Source organism: Pagrus major, chromosome 4, assembly GCF_040436345.1.
Source record: "Pagrus major chromosome 4, Pma_NU_1.0".
NCBI lineage: Eukaryota > Metazoa > Chordata > Actinopteri > Spariformes > Sparidae > Pagrus > Pagrus major.
Window position 1 is genome coordinate 29,878,067 of NC_133218.1, and position 27,743 is coordinate 29,905,809.

The window sequence follows — 27,743 nt, forward strand, 5'->3', positions numbered from 1 at the left end:
TTGCGGATTGCATGCTGCATGAGACCCAAAGAAGCACACTATTAAATGAATTTGTCGGCAAACGGCTTAAAAAGTAACACACTGATTTCAATAATTAGGAAAATCGGTCAACCCATAGTATACAGTGTATACTGTACATACATGTGAATAAAGGTTTAATTACTTACTTGTACTTTTAATAGTGAGTACATTTAATGCCATATTATTACTTTTGATACCTAAGTACATTTTATATCAGATACTTTTACTCGAGTAATATTTGTATGAGTGACTTTTACTTTACTCAAGTATGACTCTGGGGTACTTTTTACAACACTGTATAAATCTGAGTTGTTTGTTTTTACAGGAAAAATACAGGAATTGTTTATTCCAGTTCTGATGTACACAGGGTTTTTACAGCATCACAAATATTACAGACGTAGATTTAGCTGTCAGTGTCAGAATAAACCATGTTGCAATTTTTTTTATCCAACCAAAAATCCAACATTAATAACTTCACTAAATTCATATTTACCACAAGAGTAGTGTGAACAAAATCACCCATATATGTTTGTAGCCACAGTTGTTAATTAGAGTATCATGAGTGAGGCTCGAGGTCATAATTGTCCACTAGATGTCAGTACAGTATTGTTAAATGGAACTGAAAAGGCATGGAGGGTCTGTGTTGTCATTATCATATGTATACTTGCCCAATATTAATATATTATGTATTTATCATATATTAATGGTATGTATATTTGATATCATTATCAGTAATATCATACTACTTTAATGTTATTGTGATTAATGGCAGCAGTGGGAGCTCTAACAGTAGCAAACACCTTATATCTAAATTAATCTAAGTTAAGGGAATATGTCTCTGGCCATGAAGGCATTGTAGCTCAACATGATAATGAATGCAGGTCTTTGTTGCCCTCTGGTGGCACACAGTCTCACCACACACAGTCAAAATAGAATCTCCCATGTGCACTACCCCTGGTGAAGTGAAGGTTTCCTGCCGGAGGTGCCAGTAAAATCTGCACTGGCTGTGCTGAATGAGAGGACATTTTCAGAATAGCTGTTTCAGTAACGTCGGCCAAATTAGGTTGGAACTGTCTATAGAAGCAGCGTGTTGGTTGTGCAGCCCGTTGCGTTTGGCTCTGCTGACATGTACATGGCACTTTAATCACAGGATGCTGTTGTCCTGCAGAATCAACTCAACAGGTCCCTCACTAAGACTGAATATATGTTGGCAAAATGCAGGACTCCCCTGGCAGAGACGAAGTTATGTTTCAGAGCACATAGCTGAAACATAACATAAATGCCTCTGGCTTACATCAAAACCGTCCTCCTATATTTTTGGCTTTCTGAAATTTAGTAGAGTTGAGCAATTGCTCTCTGTTTCATCACTCTTTAATGGGCAGTGGTTCTCAGGATGAAAGAACAACATTTTCCATTTGGATCCACTCCGAATTTACAAAAAAAAGTCTTTAGTTGTGTCTTCATGTGGTGTTGGTGCTTTGAGATGATGCAAGACAACTCTCAATCCAGTGTCAGTGAGTTCAGGGAATTGATGACAATACAGAACGAGATCAGTGACTTATTTATAGAGATAAAATATATCTCCTCGTGGTTCAGACATCCACATTAAACTCCCTTATATCACATTGAAATGTGACTTGTGGTTCTGTGGTATAAGTGTGCCTGATGATATGTTTGACAAATGAGGCCACATTTATCTTGCTGCTTATGGTGGGGGTGGGGGCAGATGTAGCAGTTCACAGTCAAGTTGCATGTCATGAATATAAGCCTGCTAAACTGAATACAGATAGTGTCCTACTGCGCTGGCATTGTCAAAAGCACTCAAATCTTTCTTGACATTTTGTTAAGTTGGATTAGTGGTAGAAGTTGTACCAATACAACAATGTAAAAGGTCTCCATTACAACTCAATCATGCATTCTCAATCCTACTTAAGTAAAAGCACAGAGGTATTATCAGCAATGTAAATTACATTCCCTGTAGTAAAATGTCCCCTGTGAGTTATAAATCATTTTATATGGCATTATTTTATTCTGATCAATGTGTGAGTAGCATTTTCAAGGTGGAACTAGTTTAATCTCCTTCTAATACAACATTGTCTGATGATTTTCAACCTAGGGGTCACAGCCTGTCTACAGGGGTAATCTGGCTAATCTAAAGGGTCATGGTGAGATGATTAATGGGGGATAAAAGAAGATTTAAACATTCATTTTTCATTTTCCATTTTTGGGATTTTTCTCTAATGTTTGCTTTTTTTAAAAATAAAATATTGGCTAAGCCATCCGAGAGGTTTAGAGAGGAAATCTCTCTTGGTGGAACAGCTAACAACTGAGAGACATCTGAATCATGACAAAGTGAGTATGAGCTTACAAGTTTTTTTTTAATGTAAAATTAGAATTTGTAGTGTATATAACTGTCAAATAAATGTAGTGGATTAAAAAGCACAATATTTATCTGTGAAATGTAGTAGAAGATAATTACTAAGTAACATAAACTGGACATACACAAGTAAGGCACAAATAATCTTTTCTACTTAAACTGGCAATGGACACATACTTTTTTTAATTTTAATATATCATTATGAAGTAAATGTTGACTGCACAATGTAATGGCTACTGAATAATGACACCCTCTGCGTTTAGATTGGTTCCCTATGAGCCACTGGCCATGAAATCTCCCAGGAAAATGAAGGCTGACTGGTGATCCAGTCTTTGTCTTGTCTGTGTCCAACTGCAGCAATCAGACATTTTTATTTAATATGTTTGAATATATTTATAATACTTTATATTATGAATTGCATAGCATAAATCATGTAGCAGTGTGTGGGCACATACAGCAATAAAACTCATGAAAAATTATGCACATAAGATTGCACTGTTGAGCTACTTTGGATCTCTGTTGGCTGACATCCCAGCAAGCACCACACTCTCTGGGCAGTTGTTTGCTAATTTTGGGCCAGTGAATTAAAGGGTAACCACCAATTTCACACACTGAAGTGTGTTTGCAGATCTTGGAGTATACAGCATATGAGAAAAAAAGTAGTATAAATCCTTTTAGGGCTCAAGAGGAAGCTGCATGTAATCTTATAAATTGCTTCCAGTGATGTCACTTAGTGGCTAAGTTGCATTGTTGGTAATGTAGGCACTAGGTTTTGAAAAGCAGTTAACTGGTATAGCATTGCACTCCTGTAACAATGTTGGACTCTTTATGGACAGTAAAAACAAATGATCAAAAATCGATACAGCCTCATATAACCTCGTATCAAAACTTTCCTTAAAGGAGATGGCTGTGATATCATCTGTGAAGTGCATTTGCTTCTGTTTATTACCGCCTCTGACATGTCTTAATCAAACTCTGCATTAGTGCAGTGGCAGATTGATTGAACATTAATATGCTAAATATTCTGATGAAAATGAATGCGCGCTCTAACACAAACACATGTTCTGTACATATGCACGCAGCCTTGCCTGCATGGACACGCACACTCTCTCTCACACACACACACGTACAGTACACTCAAATATCGTCTCATTAATGGGTAGACAGCTCTGATGAGAACTCATCTGCATATCATTAGCATCACATTACTGCACTTTTCCAATCAGTGACTGAATTAGCATTTGGATTAGAACCTCGCAATCATTTTGGCGACCTTTCCAAAACCTGCATTATAATGTGTCACTAATGAACATATGCTACAAATGAAGTCCCTGTTCTGATTGTTTTTGGATTATCAGAAATGATGCTTCAAGACCTCAGAGAGGGAAAAGAATTTGCTGCTGATTTCAATTTGCAAAAGTTTTGGTTTTTAATTTCCTGGGCCGCCTCAGGGTTTATCTGACATCCTTGATATTTGACTTGACTTATTCACTGTTTGCTCCGCTGAGTATTTTGTAATATTAAATTAGACTTATTGGTTTGAAGTGCCTGTCATTTGAGAGTAAAGGCACTCAGCGCACTGATTTTGGCACCAGATGGCAGATGAAATTAAGTGAGAAATATCATCTATAAAGAGCCCAAACACAGGTGGGGAAAAGAACCAAGTATCACTTAAACACCAGCAGAAGAGTCTGTTTTGTCAACATGACCTATTTTCCTCCATTGGAGGGCACACTTGAATAAGCAGTGGCAGTGAAGTGAGGCAGAGCCATTTCATGTACACTGTGATCCTTTTTACAGTAGAGGATCTACATCCATTTTTCCCTGACACATTCACCAGATTTGTGGCTCACCCCCACCTGGCACCGCTCCCAGAAATGTCCTGGCATTGCCTTTAGTGTTAAGAACATTATGAAAAAATGCTCTTCATTTGAATTATTATGTTTCAAATGACTGTTCTCCCACAAATGTCTCATTAATAACTTTGTTTGACAGCCTCTCACTTGCCATTATCAATGCCTGTTTGTCTTTCTTTTTATCCCAGCCAGAATGTAGGCCCGCTGCTCATTTTCTTAAAGTCACACCATGTGACTTTCACTGAATGATGTCACTTGTAGTATTCATGGGGTAATGCTGTAAAATAACGGTAACACAAGTAGAAAGGAGTCTTTAAGCCATTGAATCGACTCAGTCACGCCAGTTACACTGCAAAATCCATCTTAAAGCAACATAATGTCACTTTTTCCCCTAATAATAACAGGTTCAAAATCATTTTGTTGGTAGTTTCTTGTAATAGGGTGAATGGTGTCTCCGTCTCAGCCACTCCGCCCCCTGTAACTTGTTTCTCCACTATGTAACTTCAGTGAGAGGGTAGGATCACAGCGTTACATACATGTTTACTTCAACATACAAGTTTTCAGCACATAACACTTTTATGACGTAATGAGTTTTGTTTGTAGTTAGCACCTACATTACGTCTGACAAGTTGTTACATATTGGGATTTGTATTTACGACAGTGGTGATACACTCAGAAACTGTGGGGGGTGCCAAATCACATAAAATACCAACTTCTACATAATGTTGGTTTAAGTTTGCTAGTGTTAGCCAACGTTAGCGACCATAAGCTACTGGTCTTACCCACTGACTGTATAAAATATGAACCGAGTTTCAAGGACTGATGAATGGAGCTGCCAAAGTGCCTTAAACCTGCATTTTCTGTGAAGGCCAACATGAGGCAACTCTCCTGGGTTCATGTAAGCTTATGAGAAAATGACACTACTTCTCATTTGATTTATTACCTCAGAAAAACATGGGTTTATGGTCTCAATCACTAGTTTCAATTCTTCTTCAATACTGAATGATGTTCATTTTGTAAATGATGGTCCCATTAATAGTAAAATAGATGATAATGAAAGTATGCTTTGGGCGTGACTGCCTTGTCATTGACGAGTCCTCGGGTTGTCAGTCTAATCCAATCAGTATATCTTCCCAGACCCCATCCTCTCGTCCAAATATGTTCACTTGTGGCTAAAAAAAAACCAAGATGGCAGCGACCAAAGCGCTAAACCCGAAGCTACAATGCTTCAATTTAATTCCGGTGCATTGTATGAGGAAGGCTTCCGAAGGCCACATATTCATTACTCTCGCCAGACTTGCATAAAACTGGAATCGTGACAATGATGAAACCTTTGTTGGATACTGGTGTTTTTGTAAGCCTTTTGATATTTCTATCATGATAATGTCTGACGCTCTACTTGCAAAGTAAAGTAAGCACTAAATTTAATTTAAAATACCTTTTATGTGATTGTCTCAACTGGCACTCAAGGAATTACACTTTTTCATGAATCCAAACCATTTGGCATGTTGAGGTGCCTTTTCTCTCTCTGACACACACACACACACACACACACACACACACACACACACACACGAGCACATACAGTTACGCACTTTTCTAAAAACGTGGATTTGTTTGTTTGCTGCATGTTTGAAGCGTTTCCAGGTGTGGACGAGCTGAGCCCAAGGCGGAGGATAGAGCTGTTGATAAATTGTTTATGACACGAGTTGACCCCTGTTTTCTCACAAACTACGCCAGCTTACAGCGGTTTTACAATAAAAATGACTTCGGCAATGACTCACTAAGTGGAGAGACAATTAATTACAACAGAAACCCAAACATCAGGGTGACTTTTTCACTGCCATCCCTTCTATTTCTTTTTTAGTGTCTCTCTTCCTGTACTATCCATCTCCTTGACTGCCTTCTTGTTAACCTCTTCCCTGCCTTTTTCTCACTCGCATCCTCTCTCTCTCAGTGCACTATCTTACACATACTCTTCCTCTCTCTCTCTTTCTCCTGCCAGGATTTTCTCTGTATTCCCTTTGATCTTCCTCCTCCTCCTCCTCCTCCTCCTCCTCGCCCCGTTGAGGATCTTCAGTAACTTTAATTGAGCAACTTAGAGATCAGTGGCTGATGCCTTCATGAACAGTCACTCACAGGTGAAACCCCAGTTCACTGCATATATTGTATGTGTGTGAGCGCATAATATTTAATAAAAGGTATTTGCATGCTTGTGTTTCTGCTCCACAAATTTGTATGCACATATATGCACAACTGTGTCTGTGTGTGGACATGTCAGAGATCGGGAGTGGAATTTAATAAATATAAAAAAGTGGTGCTTGCTAATTGTGTTGCTGTGCTTGCTCGCCTCTTGCGCTCGCTGTAGTTTCTGGCTGTTTAGCGGCTCTTTGATCAGCACATAGGGAGATGGTCGGGAGGCTGGTTATGCTGGCTTTTCGCCTGATGCACGGGTGGCTCCGCTGCACATGCTGCACACAGTGGGAGGCTGGCTTGTTGGTGTGTGTCCATATTTGTGTGTATGTTTGACAGAAAAAGAGGAGGAAGAGGTGCACAGGCAGAGATAGATAAAGAAAGAACGTGTTAATGGTGAAAGAGAGGAAAAAAGAGACAATGAGAAAAGAGAATGAGAGGGAATAATTGAGTGAGGGGGGGATAATTTGCCTTGAACGATGGAGTGCAAACAGCCTTTACTGGCTGCCTGGCAGGGTCCTCTCTGATGTTTATCCTGCCTGTTTGTACTTCTGAACACTATACCAGCAGCCGCTGCTTCTTCACGGCCAAGTTATGATCTCTCAGCCTCCTCGTCAAAGATGGTTTTCCTCGTCTGGAAAATGAGCATTCATGCTGTAGAAAACACCATATTGATAAAACAAAAAGCATTAAAGAAATCTAGACAGAACAACGACATGAGAGACTGCACATGAAATGATTTAAGGCAGACTGCATCAGCTGTTTTCCATTCCAGATTGTTTTTGTAAATATCACCAAATAGCCATTAAACCAATATCTAATCTAAATCGCCTGTTTATTCCAATCAATAATACTGTTTTCACAGTTAATGGACTGAACTAGGTGATCCTCTTTCAGGGCAAATCTACAAACTGTGACATGTTGCTTGTCATCCAGTCAGTAACAGCCCATCCTGCCTATCTGTGGATGGCAATAGATAAGAAAGACTCTCATCTATGGACAAATGTGTTCATATAGATTTCCCATCTAATCCATCCATAGCACGTTGTAGAGAGCCCGCCTCTCCTATTAGCAGCCATGAATCAACTCTAGTTTTCGACACATGGGGTAATACAAGTGAGGCTGGGTTATCAGCATGTACAGTACTGTAGCTATAATTAAAAATATTACATTGGTTCCACAGGATGGTGAATTAACACCTTAGATACTGTTTAGGTGATACTGGGTTACACCAAACATGAATAAAGTGTGTTGCAAAACCCCTCCACCTTTTCACCTGTAACATAAACAGGGCTGTGTGATGTTTCACAGATTATCAGAACTTCTGCTCCTTTGATGTGAGCTGCGGGAAAAATGAATTTGGGAGCTGCCCTTGTGGCAGAAACTCTCTTTAAAGAACAGGCCTTCAAGGAGCAGTTGCTGTATCAAGGAAATTTCTCTTTGCATTTTTACAGGGCTGTGTTGGTGTCCCTCTGTGTGAGGAGCAAACCCTGCAAAATATCCCCCACCATATCCCTCTGTGAATAAGAGAGGGGTCAAGAGACTGCCAGTGTGAGCTGTCATGCTGGATGTGAAGTGAAATACAGGCGTCTACATACATATCAAACCCCATATGGCAAAACTCAACATGCGATTACACTATTCCCGGTATCTTCAGCGAGCTGAATTTACTAACCCATGTTTGATCCAGTGTCTAATTAATTCCTTAAGTTCTTGTGTTTGTAGCAGGGAAGAGGAGAGAGGGTATACAGTATGTAAGGAGAGGGGATCTGTCTTTGAAGTGGTGTTCTGCAAACCTCTAGAGGACGACCAAGCCCGAGGCTGGACTCAGGCTGTGGGGAGAGAAGCAACAACTGCTTATCCACTGCGGGGCCAAAATTGGGGCTTGCCATGGCCATGTTTGCAACACAGAATTACCATTGTTATCTGTTTATCCGAAACAATATTTCCCATTAGAAATGTAATGTCCTAAAGCAGCAAAAGGTCAACAGAGAAAAGACTTAAGTTTGCTTTGATTGAGACTCAGAGGCAAACAACAACTGAGCCTTTTCCAGCATTGTTTGGCCCTGCACTGGAATATGGGCTCTCAGCAACACTGAAAAACGAGATTCTGCAATTCTCTGCGGTATACTCTTCCCTGTGCCCAACTAGCTAATGAACTATCAGCTATCTATCTTCATTCCACCCAGGGCACACTTGTCCTTCCCTGCAGACAGAAGCTGCTTCTTGGCAGGTCTTGCTGAGGGGAATCCAAACCTCCTGGCTCTAAAGTAAAGTGTATTCTTCTCAAAGTCATTTTGAGGTGAAAAACAGAAATCAGTGATGTTATTTCTGTTGCTGTAGACAGCGCCATTGATATTTGTAAACACGAAACAACCTCATATAATCTACGATCTACGATGCTACGATGTTAGCAAAATACCAAATCGTAGGTTTCAATCACAACAGGTTGCACAGTGGTTTTGGGAGTAAATGACAACTTGAGATTAATCTCACAAATAAACCTATTCATTTTGTTTTTAATTAACTTGAATTAGCCAACGCAATCGCCAGGATAAATGTTGGCAATGTACGCTTCCGCAAACCATATATTGCAGCTTTACATGTCTTTAGGTTCAATTTTCAATTTGATGTTGTGATAAGGCTGTGCTTATGCTCAAGTTAGGTTTAGGCACAAACACCACTTGGTTAGGGTTAGGAAAAGATCATGTTTTGGCTTCAAATACCTGCTTTGGCACCCACAAACACTGTGGGAGAAATCCCAAGGTCTTGTTAAAAGCACCCGGTTTTGTTGCCACAAACATGGCTGGACATGTCCCGACTTCCCATCAAAATTTTAAATTTTTTGTCGCAACAAGCCCAGCTGGGAACGGTCCTAAGGTCTCCTTACAATATCTACAAATATGCCTAAGTCCACCACCATCCCCTCCATCTCCCACTATGAAAGTCAGGTCATAAACATCTTATGTAAACGTGATATGAAGAAATGTCAATATGCTACATATCTCATGACAATTACAAAAGATATCACTGGTTTGCAAAAGTGTGAGTTTTATTTTGGCAACTGGGCTGGAATCATCAGCAAAAACCTGTTGGATCTCTCGTGTTGGTTGATTTTTTTGCTCATATTTCTTATGTTTATAATCCCATTTCAAGACGAACAACATATTCTGCATGATAAAAACCGAAAGGTGGAAATTAATTAAAATGAATAAAAATGATAAAAAGATTATGATGGCTTGGCTTTATTTAGGTGTATTATAAAAGAAAGCCATGTCAGTGAGCATGCATGTACAATGGGGCCCTTAGTTAAATTTCTGCCTGATGGGTCAAAATGAGACAGGCTTAATCCATGTTGCATGTTGATGTCTAGCATTTCACATTGCATCTATGAATTTGAATATTAGTTTTAGATGTTTCTTGGCAAGCAGAAATTCTGACCTGCTGATGATGCTGCGCAATTAAATTTCAGGAGTCACCACTACTTATTCAGCCTCTTGGGATCATAACTTTGATAAATGGATGAATAGACAAAAGGCCAATCAAGCAGTGCTTATCAATTTATTTTACTCTGCAGTGTATTAAAGTGTTGGACAGACAAACACAAGGTAATCCTGAATGATGGGCTGTGATGGGGTGAGGACAGAGATTCAGCTAATGGACATTTAAGGTGAAAAGATCAATCAGTAAACCACTTGCTTCTGTCTTGTAGGCATGTCGTTTTGTCAGTTACCACTTAACCAAGACAATCATTTGACTCGTACTCACAACAGACATCACGATTTATCAATTGCATTTGTAATGGCTGCATTTGGGTATATTTTCTATGAAAAACACACAAAGAGCATTAAGTAACAATTTCTTCATGGCAGACATTTTGACTTGTCAAATCAGGAAAAGCACAGCTGTGAACCAGTAACGTTTCCATTAAGTGTCCCAGTAAGCCATGTAAGCGAGTGAGCACACACAATACCAAACTCCTGGAACTGGATCACCTGAATGGAATTCAGCCGTGACTAATCTTAGAAATTAAACATGTGCTTTACCTGCTCTGAAAAGCTAAATGTCTCCCGTGAAAAGGGTGTATTGTATTTAAGCCTGAACAAACAGTGAGCAAGCATGGACAATACCAGGAACCTGAAACTGAAGCAGCTATATGGAATTCTGCCATCATTTATTTCCTTCTTTTTCTTTTTTCTTTTTTAAACACTTGTACTTTTCCTACTGTGAGGTGTCAACATGTGCCTGGGAAAAAGGTCCATTACAACGTTGTTATTTTTTCTAAAGGGCCTAACAAAGGATAATTTTCAGCCATGTAAATTCTATCAGCCAACATAAATATTATGCGAGTAAAATGCAAATGCTTTTAGGAAGCACAAAAACATACTGTTGAAGGATTTGTGTTTCCCAAAGCACCAGAAATCCACAATAACATAGGTGGCATGTTATATCATTATTTTACAAAAAAATTAAATATGCAAATATTACTGTGGAAAGTGAATGAAATATAGACTAAATTCAATTTCTCCTTACCTAAAATATACCTGGTAAAGTCTCTGGAGACCCACTGTACCACGGTGGTGTGAGATTTCCAGTTGTAGGTAGATAGTTTTGTATGGAGCATACCATCTTAACCCCCTCAAAATCAAACCTTTAAAATCAACGATTAACTGAAATCTTGTGGCATTTTAGCTTACACGATATTAAAATGATCGCAACTGTATTTTTATGCCACTTTCCATTCAGCGCAAACGCGCCATTTTAACTTGTGTTCGTCCACTTTGCCCACACGGCTCCCCCTCTCTGGCGGTGGTACGCTCCTCGCTCCAGCTGATCGGCCCAGGATTCCCCGGTGGCTCTGTCCGTCGCTGCTTTTGACGGCTCCGGTGTCTCAACGTTGATTTAAACTGCTTTAATTTCACCGAGTCAGTGGCCGCTCGTGTCGGCAAATCGTTCCACGTGTAGTGAAACTTCCCGAAGGATAGTCCGACCGCGGGTGTTGACTCTTGTACTTGTCAAAGCCAGGGGATCTAAACGCAAAATACGAGGCCCTCACCCCATCCCCGGATTCACCTGCTACGCGAAGAGCCTCACACGGAAGACCGACATGGGGGACACGGGGAGCGAGGGCAGCAAGCCTCCGAGTAACGTTAACGTTATACCCCCGCGCTGCCACTGCGGTTTCTGGGGGTAAGTTTAACAGGAAAAACCACCAAAATGTCTTGTTTGTAGATGCTTTCTTTCTCAGCCAACAGCTAGCAGAGTGGCTAGCCACCAGCGTTAGCAGCTCAAACAGGGATGAGCTGCTTTTCTTGTTATTACCCCCCCCTCCCCATTGTTTTGTAGCATTAGCTGCTAGCTAACGCCAGCTGGCCTCGCTAACCTTTCTCCTGTAGAGGTAAGAGAGCGGGGCAGGAGTGTGGGATTAGCCCTGCAGGTAACGTGACAGGTGTGACAGCGCTAATAAACCGGCTGCTTTTAAAGTATTTATTTATAAATGAGGCCGTTTGTTGGGTACACACACACAGAGCAGCTGTTAAACCTTAAACAGGACATGGGTGGAAACGAGCACTGATGGTTTCACCAGTTCAAGCTGAAAGGCAGAGGATGTGCTGATGTACTGACAACAACACTGTCACACATACACACATTTAGACTACAATGTCACATTAACCCAGATGCGTTGAGGTGTTATCACATTTATCAACACTACTTCACATGACTTGTCAGACAGGTGTGTCTGTTACCAGTCAGTGACATTTCAGTCTGCTACATGTGTGCTAGACTTGTTTAATACACATACAGGCCCACAGACTACATTTGTAGTGATGATCATTATTTACAGTGTACTTAAAATGTAGCATTTAATACATAAACTTTAAAATATATGATTAGAAATACACAAAAGTGCTTTGAATTGAAGTTAATTCACAGTTTGTTTACTCTTTGCATTTAGTGGGTTAACCTACGGTCGCCATGAGCCAAGTTAGGCACAAAGGTCCAACTTTAGATTGGCCTGCTGTATTATGTTGTAAACATTGGGGGCATAATGTGGTTGAATGGTTGGACTTTAGTGAACTTACGTACTTTAAAAAAAGTGGAGGCTGCGTGGCACCCAGCCAGGCCAGTGGGGACTACAAATTTACTTTCTAGATTGGGAGATATATTGGTATCATATACGGTAGATAAGTGAAAACTTCTTCTAGCAGAACAGAATGCAGATAAAGATGCTTGGGGTAATTTATAATGATTAAATTATTATTGTTATTTGATATCTGGATTATTTTAATTCCCTATCATCATTGGCATCAGCCCCAACATTCCAGTATCAGTCAGGCTCCATATAAATGTTGTTTGTTGTTTTCTTTCCCCATTATTATAATAAAAGATATCAGAGCTGCCTTAGTACACTAAAGCACCCCATTCACTGTTTGCTTGTATTAGGAAGTGATCTGTTTTGAGGTGACAGCTCACCACTGACTGCTTGGATAAGCACGGCAATGATGTGAAACAAAAGCTATTGTAATGTCAGTCACCGGATTTCAAGTGACTGTATATAAAGATATTTTTAAATGCTTTCTCACAAGAACGTGATGATCCACTTGACTAAAGCTCACGGGGGTTCGAGCTATCTGTGGAGTGTGCATCAGAATCACGGCATCATTGAGTCTCTTTCAGGAAACTAAGCAATAAAAGTTTCACATTTGCTCAAAAGGGTATTTTATTTTGCAGACAGACTGATGCTGTAAATGATGTTCAGACATTGTGACATAGTATCAGACTTTCAAAGTGCAATAACCGTCTCAGAAAATATCATGGTTTCATTGTATCACAGTATTACGTATTTAATATTATTATCGTATCTGTCACAATGACCCTTTAAGGAATGAAAACAGAAGGGTTTTCTGGTTGAACAAACACTGTATTATACTTTTGCCCTGACAGACAAGAAACTTTATATGAACTTTAAATATTTTTGAATAACAGGAACATATTAAAATTCAATACAACAGGTCAGTAAATGTATGATACCCTTCAATTTTCATACCACGTTATACCATGAAAGCAGTATACTGCTGCATGATGTGAGAGATGATTTTTTTATCTTTATTTTTCAAACCAAACTAATTAGGACTGCTGTCCACCTGAATAGTCTAAGTTGCACCTTCTCCATTGAAGATGAGAAACAGCATCACTGAAGTATTTTTCCTGACTGTTGCCATCGTCTAACATTGACACCATTCTTAGCTGCTTCTCATATGTTAAAAGTCAATTGGAGGTGCTTTCCAATCAGAGGGAAATCAGAGGTTTACCACACACTGTAGGTACTGACTAACTCTAGTAGACACAAAGCTGTGTCCCATTTCATGGTCCGGATCAGGACCAGTGTTCTTCACATGCATCCTTCAGAGTGGTACAATTAATTGATTAGTTGAATCTCAGTTTTTTTATATAAATTATTTGTTTATGTAAAAAAAATGGCAAAAGTCCACCTCCTGCACCTTCTCAAACTTTGACATTTTCTAGTTTTCTTACTTTTCTGTGATAGTAAACTAAATATGAAGTTGTCAACCGTGGTCAGACAAAATAAGATATTTTTAATTACTTTTTATAGACCATACAATTGATCGGCTAATTAGCTGTCAAGGCCAAGCTGAACCTGCTTTTTCTCCCTGAATTTGATGGACCAAAACTAATGGTGCAGTCTGGCAGCCCCTGTCAAAATGTTGAGTTTATGATCAAATAGCTGACATTGGAAACCTTGAGGAGGTTTGAAGATACCAGAGTTTTTCAGTGCAAGCTGTGATGTTATACTTAACCACAAGATGGGCTACAAAACAACAAAAAATGTATCAGGTTAGCTTTAAATATATCCATTTAACTACCATTTATCTGTAACGGCCCAGGGAACATGTCTCCTTGCGAGGTGATACATTTACCAGTGCTTCATGAATACCTGCACACATTCCCTAATTGATACAATGTGTGATATAATCTGACTTTGTTAGTTGATAGTGGTTGCCAGGATGTGTCATTACACTATTGACTAGAACACAATGCATTGTGAGATATTGAGGGTACACTGAGCAAAACATGCACTGATACTGTCCTTGAATTTTTGCCAAAAGCAGGCTGAATTGCTCACCTGTATTTTGAATAGGGAGCGTGCTTGTTGCCTAGTTATGAATGATTTGGTGATGGATTCCAGCACTGGAGTTAGACTCTCCTGCTAATAGGCTTTGTTGTGAAATGTGTGTGGGTCTTTGGATCACCCATAGGATAGGAGGACCGTTATATTACGTTATTGGGTTCTGAATGGAAAAAAAAAATGGGAATTGGTAGGAATCACCTGCAAGTTGTTTTGTATGCCGCAGACTTGTCAGCATGATGTATGACAACATTTGAAACACAAGTTCTTTCAGGTTGTTGCATAGCGTCAGTGCGATCACTTCTCATGTGTCTCTTTCATACAGTTTGACTTCCACATGTCTCCTCCTGCCTCAAATTTGTATTTGAAGATGCACATCCAGGTGCACAATGGGTTGTTGTGATTGGTGCACTGTGGCTTATAAACCATAATTGCATCTGACATTTCAGCAAGAGTTTAATGCTTGAACGTCCTTTTGTTATGTATCCCTGCGAGCAGAAGGCTTGATTGTCTCAAAAAGATCTTTGACAGGGAGGGAAAGAAAGACCTCTTTTGTTCTCAAATCTGGTATCAGACAGGTGACTCTGTGCCTCTTAATGTTGCAGAGTGCTTTTAGTAAAATCAAAAAGCTGGATTGGGCAAATTTGGCAGAGCTACACTCACTGTGGCTTTTACAGTTCTTTCATAATGTAGAAAAAGGATATTGAATGCCTTGTTGCCTTGAATATTTAGGCCTATGCATTTAGAGATATTTAAGAGACTGGAACCAGTTGACACATCACCCCATGATAAACAGTATATTTGTGTAGTTGTGTTAAGTTGTATCACTTGTGCAGACCTTTGGACACTCCATCATATTGTAAAAATATGGTTTACATCATATACTGCCTTTCCTGTTTTCAGTAAACTGTGTGGGATACACGAGGGGGAAAAAAAAGATTTCTCAAAGCTATTACAGTAATGCTGAAAAGCACTAAAGATTTCTGTTGTCAACACTGTAGAGAATACTGAATGAGTCAAGCAGCTGCTTTATCAGTTAATCTATCAATTAGCCCTATGTTGCTTTTCATAACAAAAAAATGTCTCAGATCAATAGAAGCAGAGTTTCTGCCAGTGTATTGCAAGCCCAAAGGCCTGCCGGGCATTAGTTGACATGCATTCAGGGAAAAATTGATTTATAAAATGTTGGTTAATAACAAGATGATGGTGGTGGAAAAAAAGACAGAACTCAACTCTGAAGGAGTATAGCACTGGTGAAACGCTCACATTTTCCCGGAGTCCAAATTGACGTCTTTAAATTGCTTCTTTTGTCCAACCAACAATCCAAAAAGCGAAGCCTCTTCATTTACTGTCATCACTGCCAAAGAAAAGCAGCATATTCTTACATTTAAGAAGCCGAAACAAGGAAATGTTTGACATTGCTACTTGAAAAATGACTGAAGTGATTAATTGATTATCAAAATAGTTGCAGCTCCATACAAATGTAGACCTGTGGAGTATAATCTCCTGCTTGGTGAGCACTTCTCTGTTGCTATTTTATTCCACATGCATAAAAGTTTGTCTGATAACTATTTCAGTGATGTGTGTGGGTGACAAAATGTCAGTGAATGTTCTCTATTAACAATCTTCTATCTGTATTTAGCAAGTCATTTTTAATTTCACTGCTTGTGTCACTCAAACTGCAGCACGAAGGCGACAGAGCCCATCTTCCTGTCTGTTCCAATCAGATGTTCTCATTAGTAACAGCAGTGGGCCAGCTACAAAATAGCCTGATTGTGCGCACTTTACCAAGCTTAACAAGCATGCAGCGGTTTCTTTCCCGCATGTCATTTCCTGCGTTTTCTTACCTCTTGTAATTCCCTAATTAATCAGTGATTTGATTACCTCTGATTTGTAAAGTTGACAGCAGGATATGACTCGTTGTTTACCCAGTATCGGCTTCCTCTCTACCTGTGTCCCATGATGATGATTCTCCTCTATCCTTCATTCTTCTTTCCTTCATTTTTCTTTTATACCCAAGACTACACACCAGCAGACTGACAGACAGTCCTGAGGTTGACTGCAGCTGACCCTACATTTAGAAATGAGGACAAAGGTGTGCAACGAAGCACCCAAAATAAATAGAATGTGACTGATAGCAGCGACCGTCACGCTCAGTGCGCAGACAGCAAGGACGAGGGCTGGAGAGGAAATGAGAGGAGCCCTCTCAGAGGAAAGCTAGAGCCATCTGTTGTGAAAGAGTTGTGCCACTGAAATCAGCAAGGCTTCAGTGATCAACCCTGTAACAACAGCTATTTCGAAACGATCTTTATCCATGATGAGGAAGGGAAAAGTATGTTTAGGTAGCAGATTTTTTTCCTCTATTGAAATCCATGAATGATTCAGCCAATAGAGGCCAATGCAGTTGGTAAAGAGGGGAAAGTTAATGAGGTCTGTAATATTCTCCATTCATGTCTCTCAGACCAGTTGAGTGGTTGTCATGTTGGATGTGTACATTGCCAACACACCGGTTGTTTGCAAAGTTAAGCCGAAGAACAAACCACCACTTTCTCCTCTATTGGTATCACATTGTCGGAGTCAGTGTGTGTTACAGCTGTACCGTAGGCAAAATAATATTCCTGACAAATCTATGTAAAAGTGCATTCAAGAGCAAACGAAAGATGACTCTCTTGCAGCTCATTTTTAAAGCTAGATTAGGTAAGTTTGATCGTAAGGGGGCAGAAAAACTTGTTAAGAAAGAGTTGAAAAGTTCAAACACACAGAAAAGCAGATCTGACTAGTCGTTTCTAACGCTTCTCATCGACCAGCCACTCTTTTACTATGATTCTTTGTTGCTTTACAGTCAGAAGTACAGGCAGCATTTGTCAGCTCGTTTGCTGGAACGATGAGGCTCATTTGATTAGCTGATTATGTTGAAAAATTGCTTGATGTCGAATAAAAATGACCTCTCTACATCTGTAATCACATTAAGAGTGTTTACTGTCTGCAACTTGGACGACCTTGGTAAACCGTAAAATAAGTGTACGGTTTTTAATTTCTACTTGGTAGTTTAATATTTAATATTCCTGTTTAGGTTGCAGAATGTACAGAAAAAAGTCACACCTATGCTAATGCAGCCTCCAAGCTTGTCTAGTACTTAGCCCCTGATAGCCTCATACCATAGCAGCTTTGGATTCAGTGAATAATTTAATACTGGAGCCTGGATCGCACTCTTCATCTTTTTCCCTACCAGAATCCCAGATGAGAAATGGAGATGAGAAAGTCTCAGCCTGGGACTCGGGGTCATGGAGACATGTTACTCTCGCTGTGTGGATACCCACCAGCAAAAGGCAACTTGCATTTCTTTTGGAGCTCTTATACAAGCAGTTTTACTCACACATTTGCTTCCCCTTTCTGCTCTTTTCCTCAGGTCGAGCAAAACTATGAATCTCTGCTCAAAATGTTTTGCAGGTAAGCTCTTATGTTTGTGTGCTTGTTTGGTCGCCCGATCTTGTGTCTATCATAGACTTGTGTAGAGCAAGCTGGGGGTCAAAGACTGACTTCACTTCTGTAGCTGTTCTGGAAAGACAGGCCTTGAAGTTATGAAAAGTGGAGAAAAAGTCTGAAAAAGAACTTGGGAGGGTAAAATGCAGTGATATAACTCTATTTACTCTACAGATGGTTATGAAGTAGTTTAAAGAAAAGATCATTTCAAACTGCATTTTAGCATTTTCCTCAGCTATAAACTGCATACCTTGCCTGTCTCCAACTGGAATTAGAAATTTTTGTTGGTATTTGCATAAAAACCAGGAAGCAGAAACTGTTTATGACAAAAAGGTGAGAGTTTTGTCCTTTGTAATTTATGACTCTTTAGAAACCTTCAAGCGTGGGACTTTTGCTCAAGTCTCACTCAGGCTATTGTTTAGCCTCTGACAAAAACAGTGAGTAGAAAACTGTCCATTTACACAATAATTAACTGTAACATGGTACAACTGTTTGTAAATGAAACTGAGCATCATCCAAAGATGCAACCAAGTTCCCCCTATGCCACACTTGCTTGGCCTACTGCCCAAGTAAACGACCCCTTCATACCCCAGAGCTGATAATCGTCACTATTTGACTTTTTTTCCATAGACATTCAGAAGAAACAGCCGGACGATGATTGTGCCTCAAAGGCCTCCTCGAGCTCCAGCAGCAGCCAAGCAGACATATTCTGTAATGACACAAACAGCAGCATTAGTCAATCACTGATGTCGATGCCTAACACATCAGAAGAACCTTCGCCGGAAGAGACGGCGGCGTCATCTCTACCTGCTCAGGATGGTAAGACAGCAGTTTATCACTCAAGAATGAATCGGTCTTCTTTTCTCCTCAAATACTGCCATGACCTCTTTATTATCTCTTTATGAGTGATTTTCCTTGGGCTATTGTTCACCGAGAGATATTATGTGCTCCATTTTTTTTTAAACCTATGAAGAGTAGATAACTCTTCTCTGAAGTGTACAACTTGAAGGGAATGTAATGTGTGTGTTAAAATACAAATATTAGTGGTCAAAACCACTACAAACTATTCCAAGTTTTAGTGGAGAGTGTCTCTGTAGAAGACTGCTACTTGTTTCTGCCAACCGAAGCAGCTGCAGTGCCCCTGCCCTGGCTATATTTGTCCTCATGGCACAGATAGAGAGAATGATAGGAAAGGTTATCCGTTCAGAAGTGAAGGTTTTAAGAGGACACCTACAATTGCCAGAGCATCGGTCATAGCTGTACAGTGACAGGGTTATTTGTGGAGGCCGATCCAGGACAGGACAATAAAGTGGCTACCAAGCAGATGTGTGGAACTTGTGAAAACACCGACCTGCTCTTCTTCTGTTAAGGTAGTGGTGTTTTAGTGATACACATGAAATACATGGTTAGTGCTGATTTTTAGATAGAAACCCTTGTCGAACCGTAATTCACCCACAAACTACAGCAACAACAACATTCATAAATATTCCCTCACTGATGAACCATCACGTTAAAACTTCCACTTGTCCAATTTTTAAGTTCGGTAAGCAACCCTATAACATGAATGACGGATTTATCCATCGGCCTCAGCTGTACTTAAAGATAGATGCTAGGACGCCGAGCTGGAACCTCAATGTATCAGAATTAACAGAAATTAATATTACAAAGAGTGAAGAAGTAATACTACTTTATAACCCAAAGAAATGCTGAATATCACCATTCTAGGAAAAGACAAGGAGCTGTATTTAAGTTAAAATAAAATAATAAGCAGTATATATTTAAAAAGGTGAAGTGTGTACATTTGTCTGAATTTTCAACAAACTGTTTAAACTGTCAGTTTTGTATCAGTCGTGTCAGTCGTCTCTTGGCTGGCTACAGTCTGCACACATGCACACTGCCAGCTCCCCGTCACAGATATCTATCACAGTCCCTTTGAAAAAAAGGCTCACTGCATAATAAAGGATTCCACACTCCCCAGTCATGGTCTTTATTATCCTGCTACCGTGTGTGGATACTGCGGTATCCGGGCAACCACCAGAAGACTCACTATCAGCTCCTCAGCCTTTTTACGATTATAAACTGTTTTCCTTTCAGGGCAACCCAACACGTGACCTAATCTGTCAATCAGTCGCAGTTTAGCATTCCTTTTTTTACATTGTGCATAGTATGTGTTGTATAAATTTAAGGTTTTTTTACATTGTGCAATTGTATTCTCTTTTTTTCGATATTTTATTGTTGAATTATTTATTTGTCTGTTCTAAATCAACAAATCCAGCCCTTTAATTTTCATCACAACAAAGTCTCAGAAGTAGGAAACCAACGTCTTTATGTCCTCTCTTCTCTTTAATACGATTTTCTCACCTCTTTCTCTCCCTTTTGTTGAATCTATCTCTCTTTTCAGAAGTATCCAGCACAGACGCAGTCTTCAGTTCACTCTCCACTCCCACAAAACGCTCCTTTGAGTCAGGTATGCCTCAGCTCTGCCATTGTAATGTCCATTACTGTGTTCATTGACATTGGATTGATCTCAAAATGGCCAGGTTAATTGTTCCTCCAGTGGAAACAGCAGAGGGAAGGATAGTGGGGATGCCTATTTGCAAGACGGTGTAAATGTAAAGCCAATCATATATATATATATATATATATATATATATATATATATATATATATATATATATATATATATATATATATATATATATATATATATATATATATATATATAAAGGCCACAAAGAAAGGAGCATTGTAATTCAGTAACTATCACAAGAAGGTCCGGTGTTTGGTTCTACAATTTAAAGAAATAGACTTGAATAGCACTTCAATCTCAAACATGTGCACACGTGCAGACAAGAGCATCTTGAGCACCACTGATTAAGTTAAACGAGACAGGTGCAGACTTTCTTCTCGTGTAGATTTTCCCATTCCCTTTCACCTTTAGGTGACACAACCTGCTGCTCTCACACACGTGAGCACTCGCACATGACTTAAGACAACTGCAGAGTAGGCAAGGTTCAGCGATGGTGTGTGAACACGTTGATCCCTTGTCTAATGCTGCGGGATAATGTGAGCACACACATGCACACACAGCACCATTTAAACCCTGTGCTCAGTTGACGTTTCACATATGACAGTCTCTCTAAATGGTGCCCTCTGTATGTCAGTTAAAGCCTGGATACACTGTGGCTTTGCTTTGCGCAACATTTTACACATCTGAATCAGTTAACAGTGCAAATGTGTTCATCTGTGCCTTCCAATGTTGTTTTGAATCACATTTGTCCTGTCAGACTATGTAAATTGGCCACAGAGATTCACCAGGATAACATAAGGCAGGCTGTTTTTTTTTTTTTTTCCTTTTCTGCAACATGCACTTGCACATGTACAGACACACATACAAAGGGATCGATGGGGCAGGGTAGGGGGATCTGGCTGCTCAGCTTGGCCTAGTTCTCAGAGATTTATTGAGCGCTGATCAGCATTCGGCTGGACCGGGGAAAAAGTCTGCAGGATTGATGAGAAAAGCTGAGTTTAAATTCCAGCCAACCAGTGGAACTCGCTGCATGCTCTTCCAGTCTCATGTGCTGGGTTGACTGTTTACTAATGCAGGACAACCATGAATCTCCAAAACGCCTATTTTATTTAAGAGGTGCTTTTGTTCCAGTGTGCCATCATCTGTTCTCTCACATTTGCAGGTCACATATAAATCAGACATGATGTCTTTATGATTTAAATGAAAGTTGTTATGAAGAGTCATCGGAGGTCTTAAGTTTTCTCTTGAAATTCTAGTCAAAGCTCCTGCCCTGCACACACAGGAGATGAATGCTTTTTGGATTATTATGTGGGTAGGGGAGTAATAAAAAGTGGAGAAGGTTTGGCTGCAGCTATATTGGTAGATTAATTATGTAAAACCATTTCTAGCAGGTCGATTAACCTTCATTTGCTTTTGTGTCTGTCTGCAATAGAAAACTGACTTCTTCATAGCTATTTCTGCCTTTTCATACATTTACATCTTAACATTTCAGGTTGCTAATACGTCATTGTTCACATAATTTTAGGAAATTACCTTTTGCTACAATAGACTATAGACAGATGGGACAAAGGTGTGAATTGAATAGACAAGTTTTAGCCCAAAGGAAATATAATAAAGATATCTAATACCCACTATTCAGCTATCAAGGTTTTACTGTTTTTCTTGTGTTATATAGCTCCAGACTTCATCAACAATACCTCCAGACACTCATGGTTTTACTTTTGTGAAAAGTACCGAGTATAAAAGTTTGTAGCTGCAGTTTTGAAACACAGCGATCGCACCTAATAAACTAATAATAAAAGCCTATGCTTACTTGTGTCTTCAGCCTCAGAGTCAGAAAGCGACGTCTCACCCGAGAAGCGAGCGAGAGTGGGTGAGGTGCCAGAGGGTGAGGAGTCTTCGTCATCATTTTCGTCCGCATCATCATCATCCTCGTCTCGCAGCGGCTCCAAACAGCGGAGCCGCAAACGTTGCCATCGCTGCCAAACCAAACTGGAGCTGGTACAGCAAGAGCTGGGTTCCTGTCGCTGTGGTACGACAATACAACTCTACATACACATAAACCAACATTAGAGCACATTATTAAAACATGCACAGGCTCCGCTCACATTAAATATTGGTAGCTGTTATTAAAGACCTCGGCTGAACTCCTTGCATGTGCACGAAGTTATAAATGAGTTTTTTCTTTGGTTAATATTGGCCTCATAAATACATAAACACGTTTGTTAACTTGTTGACAGTTCAGTAAATTTCTCATCCAGTGCGGCGAAATGCATCAGCTACCTTTGTGTGTGTGTTTGTGTGTTGACGGAAATGTCAATGACCAGAGTGCTTTTGCTAGCCTTAGGGGACCATTACAGAAAGCCTGAATGTTTCACATTGCACATAAAACATAAGCCAATTACCACGAACACTAATGCAGTTTAAACCAATACTTGGCTTGCTAATCAACTTGTTTGCATACAAATTAAAGTACTTAAAAAGTCACAGCTCTTCACAGCTTAAAGACCATCTGCTTAAACCCACGCAATAATTTCTAAATTGGAAATTGACTTGCCTTTTTCTTCCACCAGGCGCTGCGTAATGCATGGGCTGTCCATCCTTAATAGTCCAATGCTTACTATGAAAACATGCTTTTTACAGACTGAAGGGGAAATGGTGGCAATTATAGTGATTTCTGACTATTGCAGTAATTGCAGATTACTTTGCTAATGGTTCTGAAGAATGTCTCACAGTGTAAGCCAAGACGGTCTGATAATGAGATGAAAGCACAAACGCTTTTCAGAGTTTAAATGGGGGAGGGAGTGTAGCTGCGGCAGAATATCTGATCCAATGTTGTCACACTCAGTAGACCTCTGCTGTTACATGCTGCCTATAGTATTCATCTGAAAAGTAAGTTGTAAGTGCGATACAGAGTAAAAACTATTATATGTGATGTTTTTTGTTTAATATTACTGGTACATTAATGTGTATGGGGATTTTAGGAGAATTTACTGAACAGTTAAAGGAATATTTAATCATCCAGTTCATCAGAAACATTAAAAATCACCACATTTTGAATAACACATGATTACATTGTAATCTGTAAAGTAACTAAAGCTATCAAGACAAATATAGCGAGATGAAAATTAGATGCTTGCCTTGATAATGTAGTAGAGTAGAAGTATAAAGTCTCATTAAATGGAAATACTCAAGTAGAGCACCTCAGATATGTACTTAAGTAGAGTACTTGAGTAAACGTACTTAGTTACATTCTACCACTAATGGCTGTAAATGTGGTTTGTTTCAAATCAGACGTATTAACCAGTGAGTGTGACCAGGCTTCAGCTGTAAGGCCAAAATTGATATTACACAAATTAAATCAGCATTATCTCAAGACTGATGTGTTTTATTATTTTACTTTCTCCACTGAACGTGGCTCCAGCGTGAAAAAATGGAAAGAAAGTGTGAAAACAAGCTGTGGTATTCATAGTTTACAGTAGGTTGAGTAAATCATCACTCAGACATACCGTACATTATAATCGCAGAATGGCTGCAATCCATTTGGCAGCGGCGGGGATGCTGAAAACCACTTCAATAATTAGCCTATTAATAAATGTCCTTATGACAATAACTGTTTATATTTAAAAGACTGTGTTATGTGTGTGTGTGTGTGTGTGTGTTTTACAGCTACCCTTACTCTTGTGAAATGGCTGTTTTTCATTTTTACCTTTTAGGTAGAATAAATATTCAAGACATCTTAGATTTAATGCGTTCAAAACGTTGAATACTTGAGACTTACTGTACACACATGGGGTTTTATCATATTACCGCGAAGCATTCTCAAATCATTAAATGTCCTTCCAGCTCATTTATGTTTTAAAACCTTGATTCGCAGTGAAGTTACAAAACCTCCGCAGCGGGCCTGGTGGAGAATATCTGATTCGGGGTGTCTAATGGGGGAATTCAACCAAATCACAGTTTGTTATTTCTAACTTTTGAAAGTAGCACAGTGAAAGAGACCTGAATATCTTAGAAGAGGGTGCCTTTAAATTCAGGATAAATGGTGAAGGGAAATCAATTGATTTCCACAGAGATTGTTTTCAGGCAGCTAAACTCTTTTGCAATCGACTGTCTTGAGGGAATCATCATGTTTGTGTTTGTGTTTGTTTTTTTTTTGCCTTTGGATTAAATTGATATGTATTTGCTAGAAACATCCCTTTAAAACACTCAAATGTTACACAACTTTCTCCTTTCCACTCCATTCGTGTGCGCTGTAATCACAGAGGTTATAATTGCTTAGCAACCAGCTGTCAAACCGGGCTTTTAATCACCGCTCAATGAATGCCAGCAGTGTTATTATGTGTATTAATGAATGAATGGAAGACGATGAGAGCTAACGAGCTTCTCTGAGCTTATCGAGCCTCCTACAGTGGCAGGGCCTTTTGTCGAGAGCGCTACAGTAGAGACAGAGAGTCAATGAGAGAGATGAGGGTTGTCTGCCTTTGTTGAATGGATTCAGAAGAGGAAGCTATCAGCTGGAATGTCTTCTTTGGTAGCCGGACCTTTTGCAATGGCACGGCTGCAAAGCTTTAAATATTATCTGCCCTCAGCTGTTTAAAAAGAAGGCTTGTATATTTGAAGGGAGGTTATTTTCATGCACAGTGTTTGTTGCTTTTGTATGGATTGTAGTGGTTTCAAAAAACATTAATTAGCCTTCATGTGATATGCTTAACATGATGTTTATATAGCTTGTGTCACTGTGATATTTGTACATTTGCTGAGCCAGCCGGACTAACCGTTCTCCCTCTCTTTCACCCACCCTCCAGGTTATGTCTTCTGTATGCTCCACCGGCTCCCAGAGCAACACGAGTGTCTGTTTGACCACCTGGGCCGTGGTCGCCAGGAGGCCGTCCTAAAGATGGTCAAGCTCGACCGCAAGGTGGGCCGCTCATGCCAGCGCATCGGAGAGGAATGCTCCTGAGCGGCTTTACCCCTCCTCGAATCTCGGTGTTCAGACGGTGTCTTAGCACTAACAGGGATTACATTATGTTTTTTCTCCTTTCAGTTTGTTTTTTCAAGATTTTTTCCAGGATTTTTTGGATACAAACCTCCACTCTTTTCTTTTTAAATTATGCTCGCTCTTTTTTTTTAAAATCCCACTATTACTCCTGTCGTATTCTGCTTCTGTTGGCTTGATCATATCCCTGCTGCTAAGATGCCTTTTGGGAAAAATCCAAACCCAGGAATGACAGAACAATAAAGAGCAAAGGAAATACAGAATTTCTTCACTTATGTGCAAGCTCCTGACTACACAAGAGTGAGCAGAGTAAGAATGAATAAAAGGATGAAGAGAATAAATACAACGCTTTATACAAATGTTTGTCTTGGAAGCCAGTTTAAGACTAAACTCTTTACCTCAAAAGAAGAAAAAAAAGAATGACGAGGCAGAGGAGGATGAAGGGATGGTTACCCAGACTGTGCTCTTTACCTCAAAATCAGACAGAGCTGCTTTGTTCTCTGCGCCGAGCGTGGACTTTGAAGCAAACAGAGCTAGTCAGCCTCAGTTTAAGTCAGTGTCTTACTCTCCTGGCCGTCCACTACCCCGAATCCTAAACTTGTAGAAACACCTGTTAATCATCGACCTCAGGTTATCAGGACATCAAAGCCCAATCTTCACCTCTCCCCCCCAACAACTTGCATCCTTCTCTTTTCTACCGCAGGACACCCTTTGCTCCTCTATTTGTTTGTTTTAGGATTGCGCTGAAGGTGTTTCTGCTTTGTTGAGGAGGCCGTGACGGCCAATCAAACTGGGTTGATAGTGTAAATCCACCTTTATTTTGGTGGGAGTGAGCTGGTTGTCTTCGGATTGCGCACAGATCTGTCTTCACCTTTGGGATGTGATTGATCAGGACATTGTTTGCGGATTTTCTCTGTCTTCCTCTTCTCTGCCCGGACTTTCCCTCCTTTTTTTTTTCCATAGCCCTCCCACATGAAGACATGTCCTCGTCACACACATGAGACTCTTTTTCAGCGACGCGTGGATTATGTGTGCTGGATGAAACGTCAGGAAGACGACATCTGCAGTACGTGATGTGCATTAAAGTGTGCACACGACTTACCATTGGACCTGAAATGACTGCTTTCTACACGTCCACACATCGTTGTGCTTTTGTGAATACACAGTTCTCCTGTCGTTTCATGTGCTCAGCTGTTGTTCACATTGAGCACGAGCAGGCAGAAACATTGCTGTACAGGTCGAGTTCGGACTGAAGTTGAGATGGTTCCTGTTTAAAATGGGTGATGGTTGTTAAAGTTCAGGTTACTCGTAATGTCTTAGGCCTTCATTTCAATTATACACATTTTTAAGGTGATACTTGGCGCTAGCTTTGATACAAAAATTCATATTGTTTGGGTTTTTCACTCCTTTGATCAGTACTTTAATGTGTTTCCATTCACAGCTAGCATGATGCGCTCACGTGCATTCTCCTCCTCCTGCCTTTCACCATCCTTTTCTCATCTTTCCCCGTATTGATTGCTCTATTTTTTTCCTTATTTCACCCTCTCTGCTCCCTCCTCCCCTCCCTCTTTCTCGCTTTAGATGAGGGAGGTGGCGGCTGGGGTGAGCTGAAAGTTAAAATCAGCAAATAATTACTCTCCAAACGTTTTCCTGGTGGACTGTGGGAGGAATGAACAGAAGATGAATAATGAATGAATATTCTGTATCTTAAAGAAAAACCTTATTTAACCCCTTTTTGCTTTTCACTTACACTTTAGTGTAGAGCTGCTTTTTTTTCTTGGTTGTAATGTGGTTATGCCATGGGAAGATAAACGTGGAAAATTCAATATTTTTGTTTCCATTGCTTTACTTTTGGCTTCCCCTTTCCACCTTTTTCTTTTATTGAGAAAGAATAAACTGGATAGATAAAGTTTAAACATGTCTCGTGTACTTATTGATATGATGGAGGGAAATATGACGGAGCGTTGGGGAGTTTTCCTGTTTTATCTGTTGTGACTTGGATTATGCACTTTGCAAGTAGGAGATTTGGAAGTGGGATGAACATACATGTTTTGCAAAATGTGCATTTCTAATGAATGCATGTGTGAGGTGAGGTTGGTTGAGAGTCGAAGCCTTCTTGCAACATCTAGCTGGCT

The 27,743-nt window shown here is 39.9% G+C and overlaps 1 protein-coding gene across 2 annotated transcripts; it reads left to right on the top strand.

Moving 5' to 3' along the window:
• The first annotated feature begins 11,279 nt into the window (after window positions 1–11,279).
• Window positions 11,280–27,524, top strand: LOC140994754 (AN1-type zinc finger protein 3-like). Of its 2 annotated transcripts, none has more exons than XM_073464523.1 (6): window positions 11,280–11,637; window positions 18,006–18,046; window positions 18,710–18,898; window positions 20,484–20,546; window positions 22,435–22,641; window positions 25,418–27,524. In XM_073464523.1, the coding sequence occupies exons 1-6, from the start codon at window positions 11,555–11,557 to the stop codon at window positions 25,570–25,572; spliced, it is 738 nt and encodes a 245-aa protein (XP_073320624.1). In that variant the 5' UTR covers window positions 11,280–11,554; the 3' UTR covers window positions 25,573–27,524. The 2 variants fall into 2 exon arrangements, with proteins under 2 accessions (XP_073320624.1, XP_073320623.1); XM_073464522.1 differs by having other exon boundaries at window positions 11,282–11,637; window positions 20,481–20,546.
• Window positions 27,525–27,743: the final 219 nt, after the last annotated feature.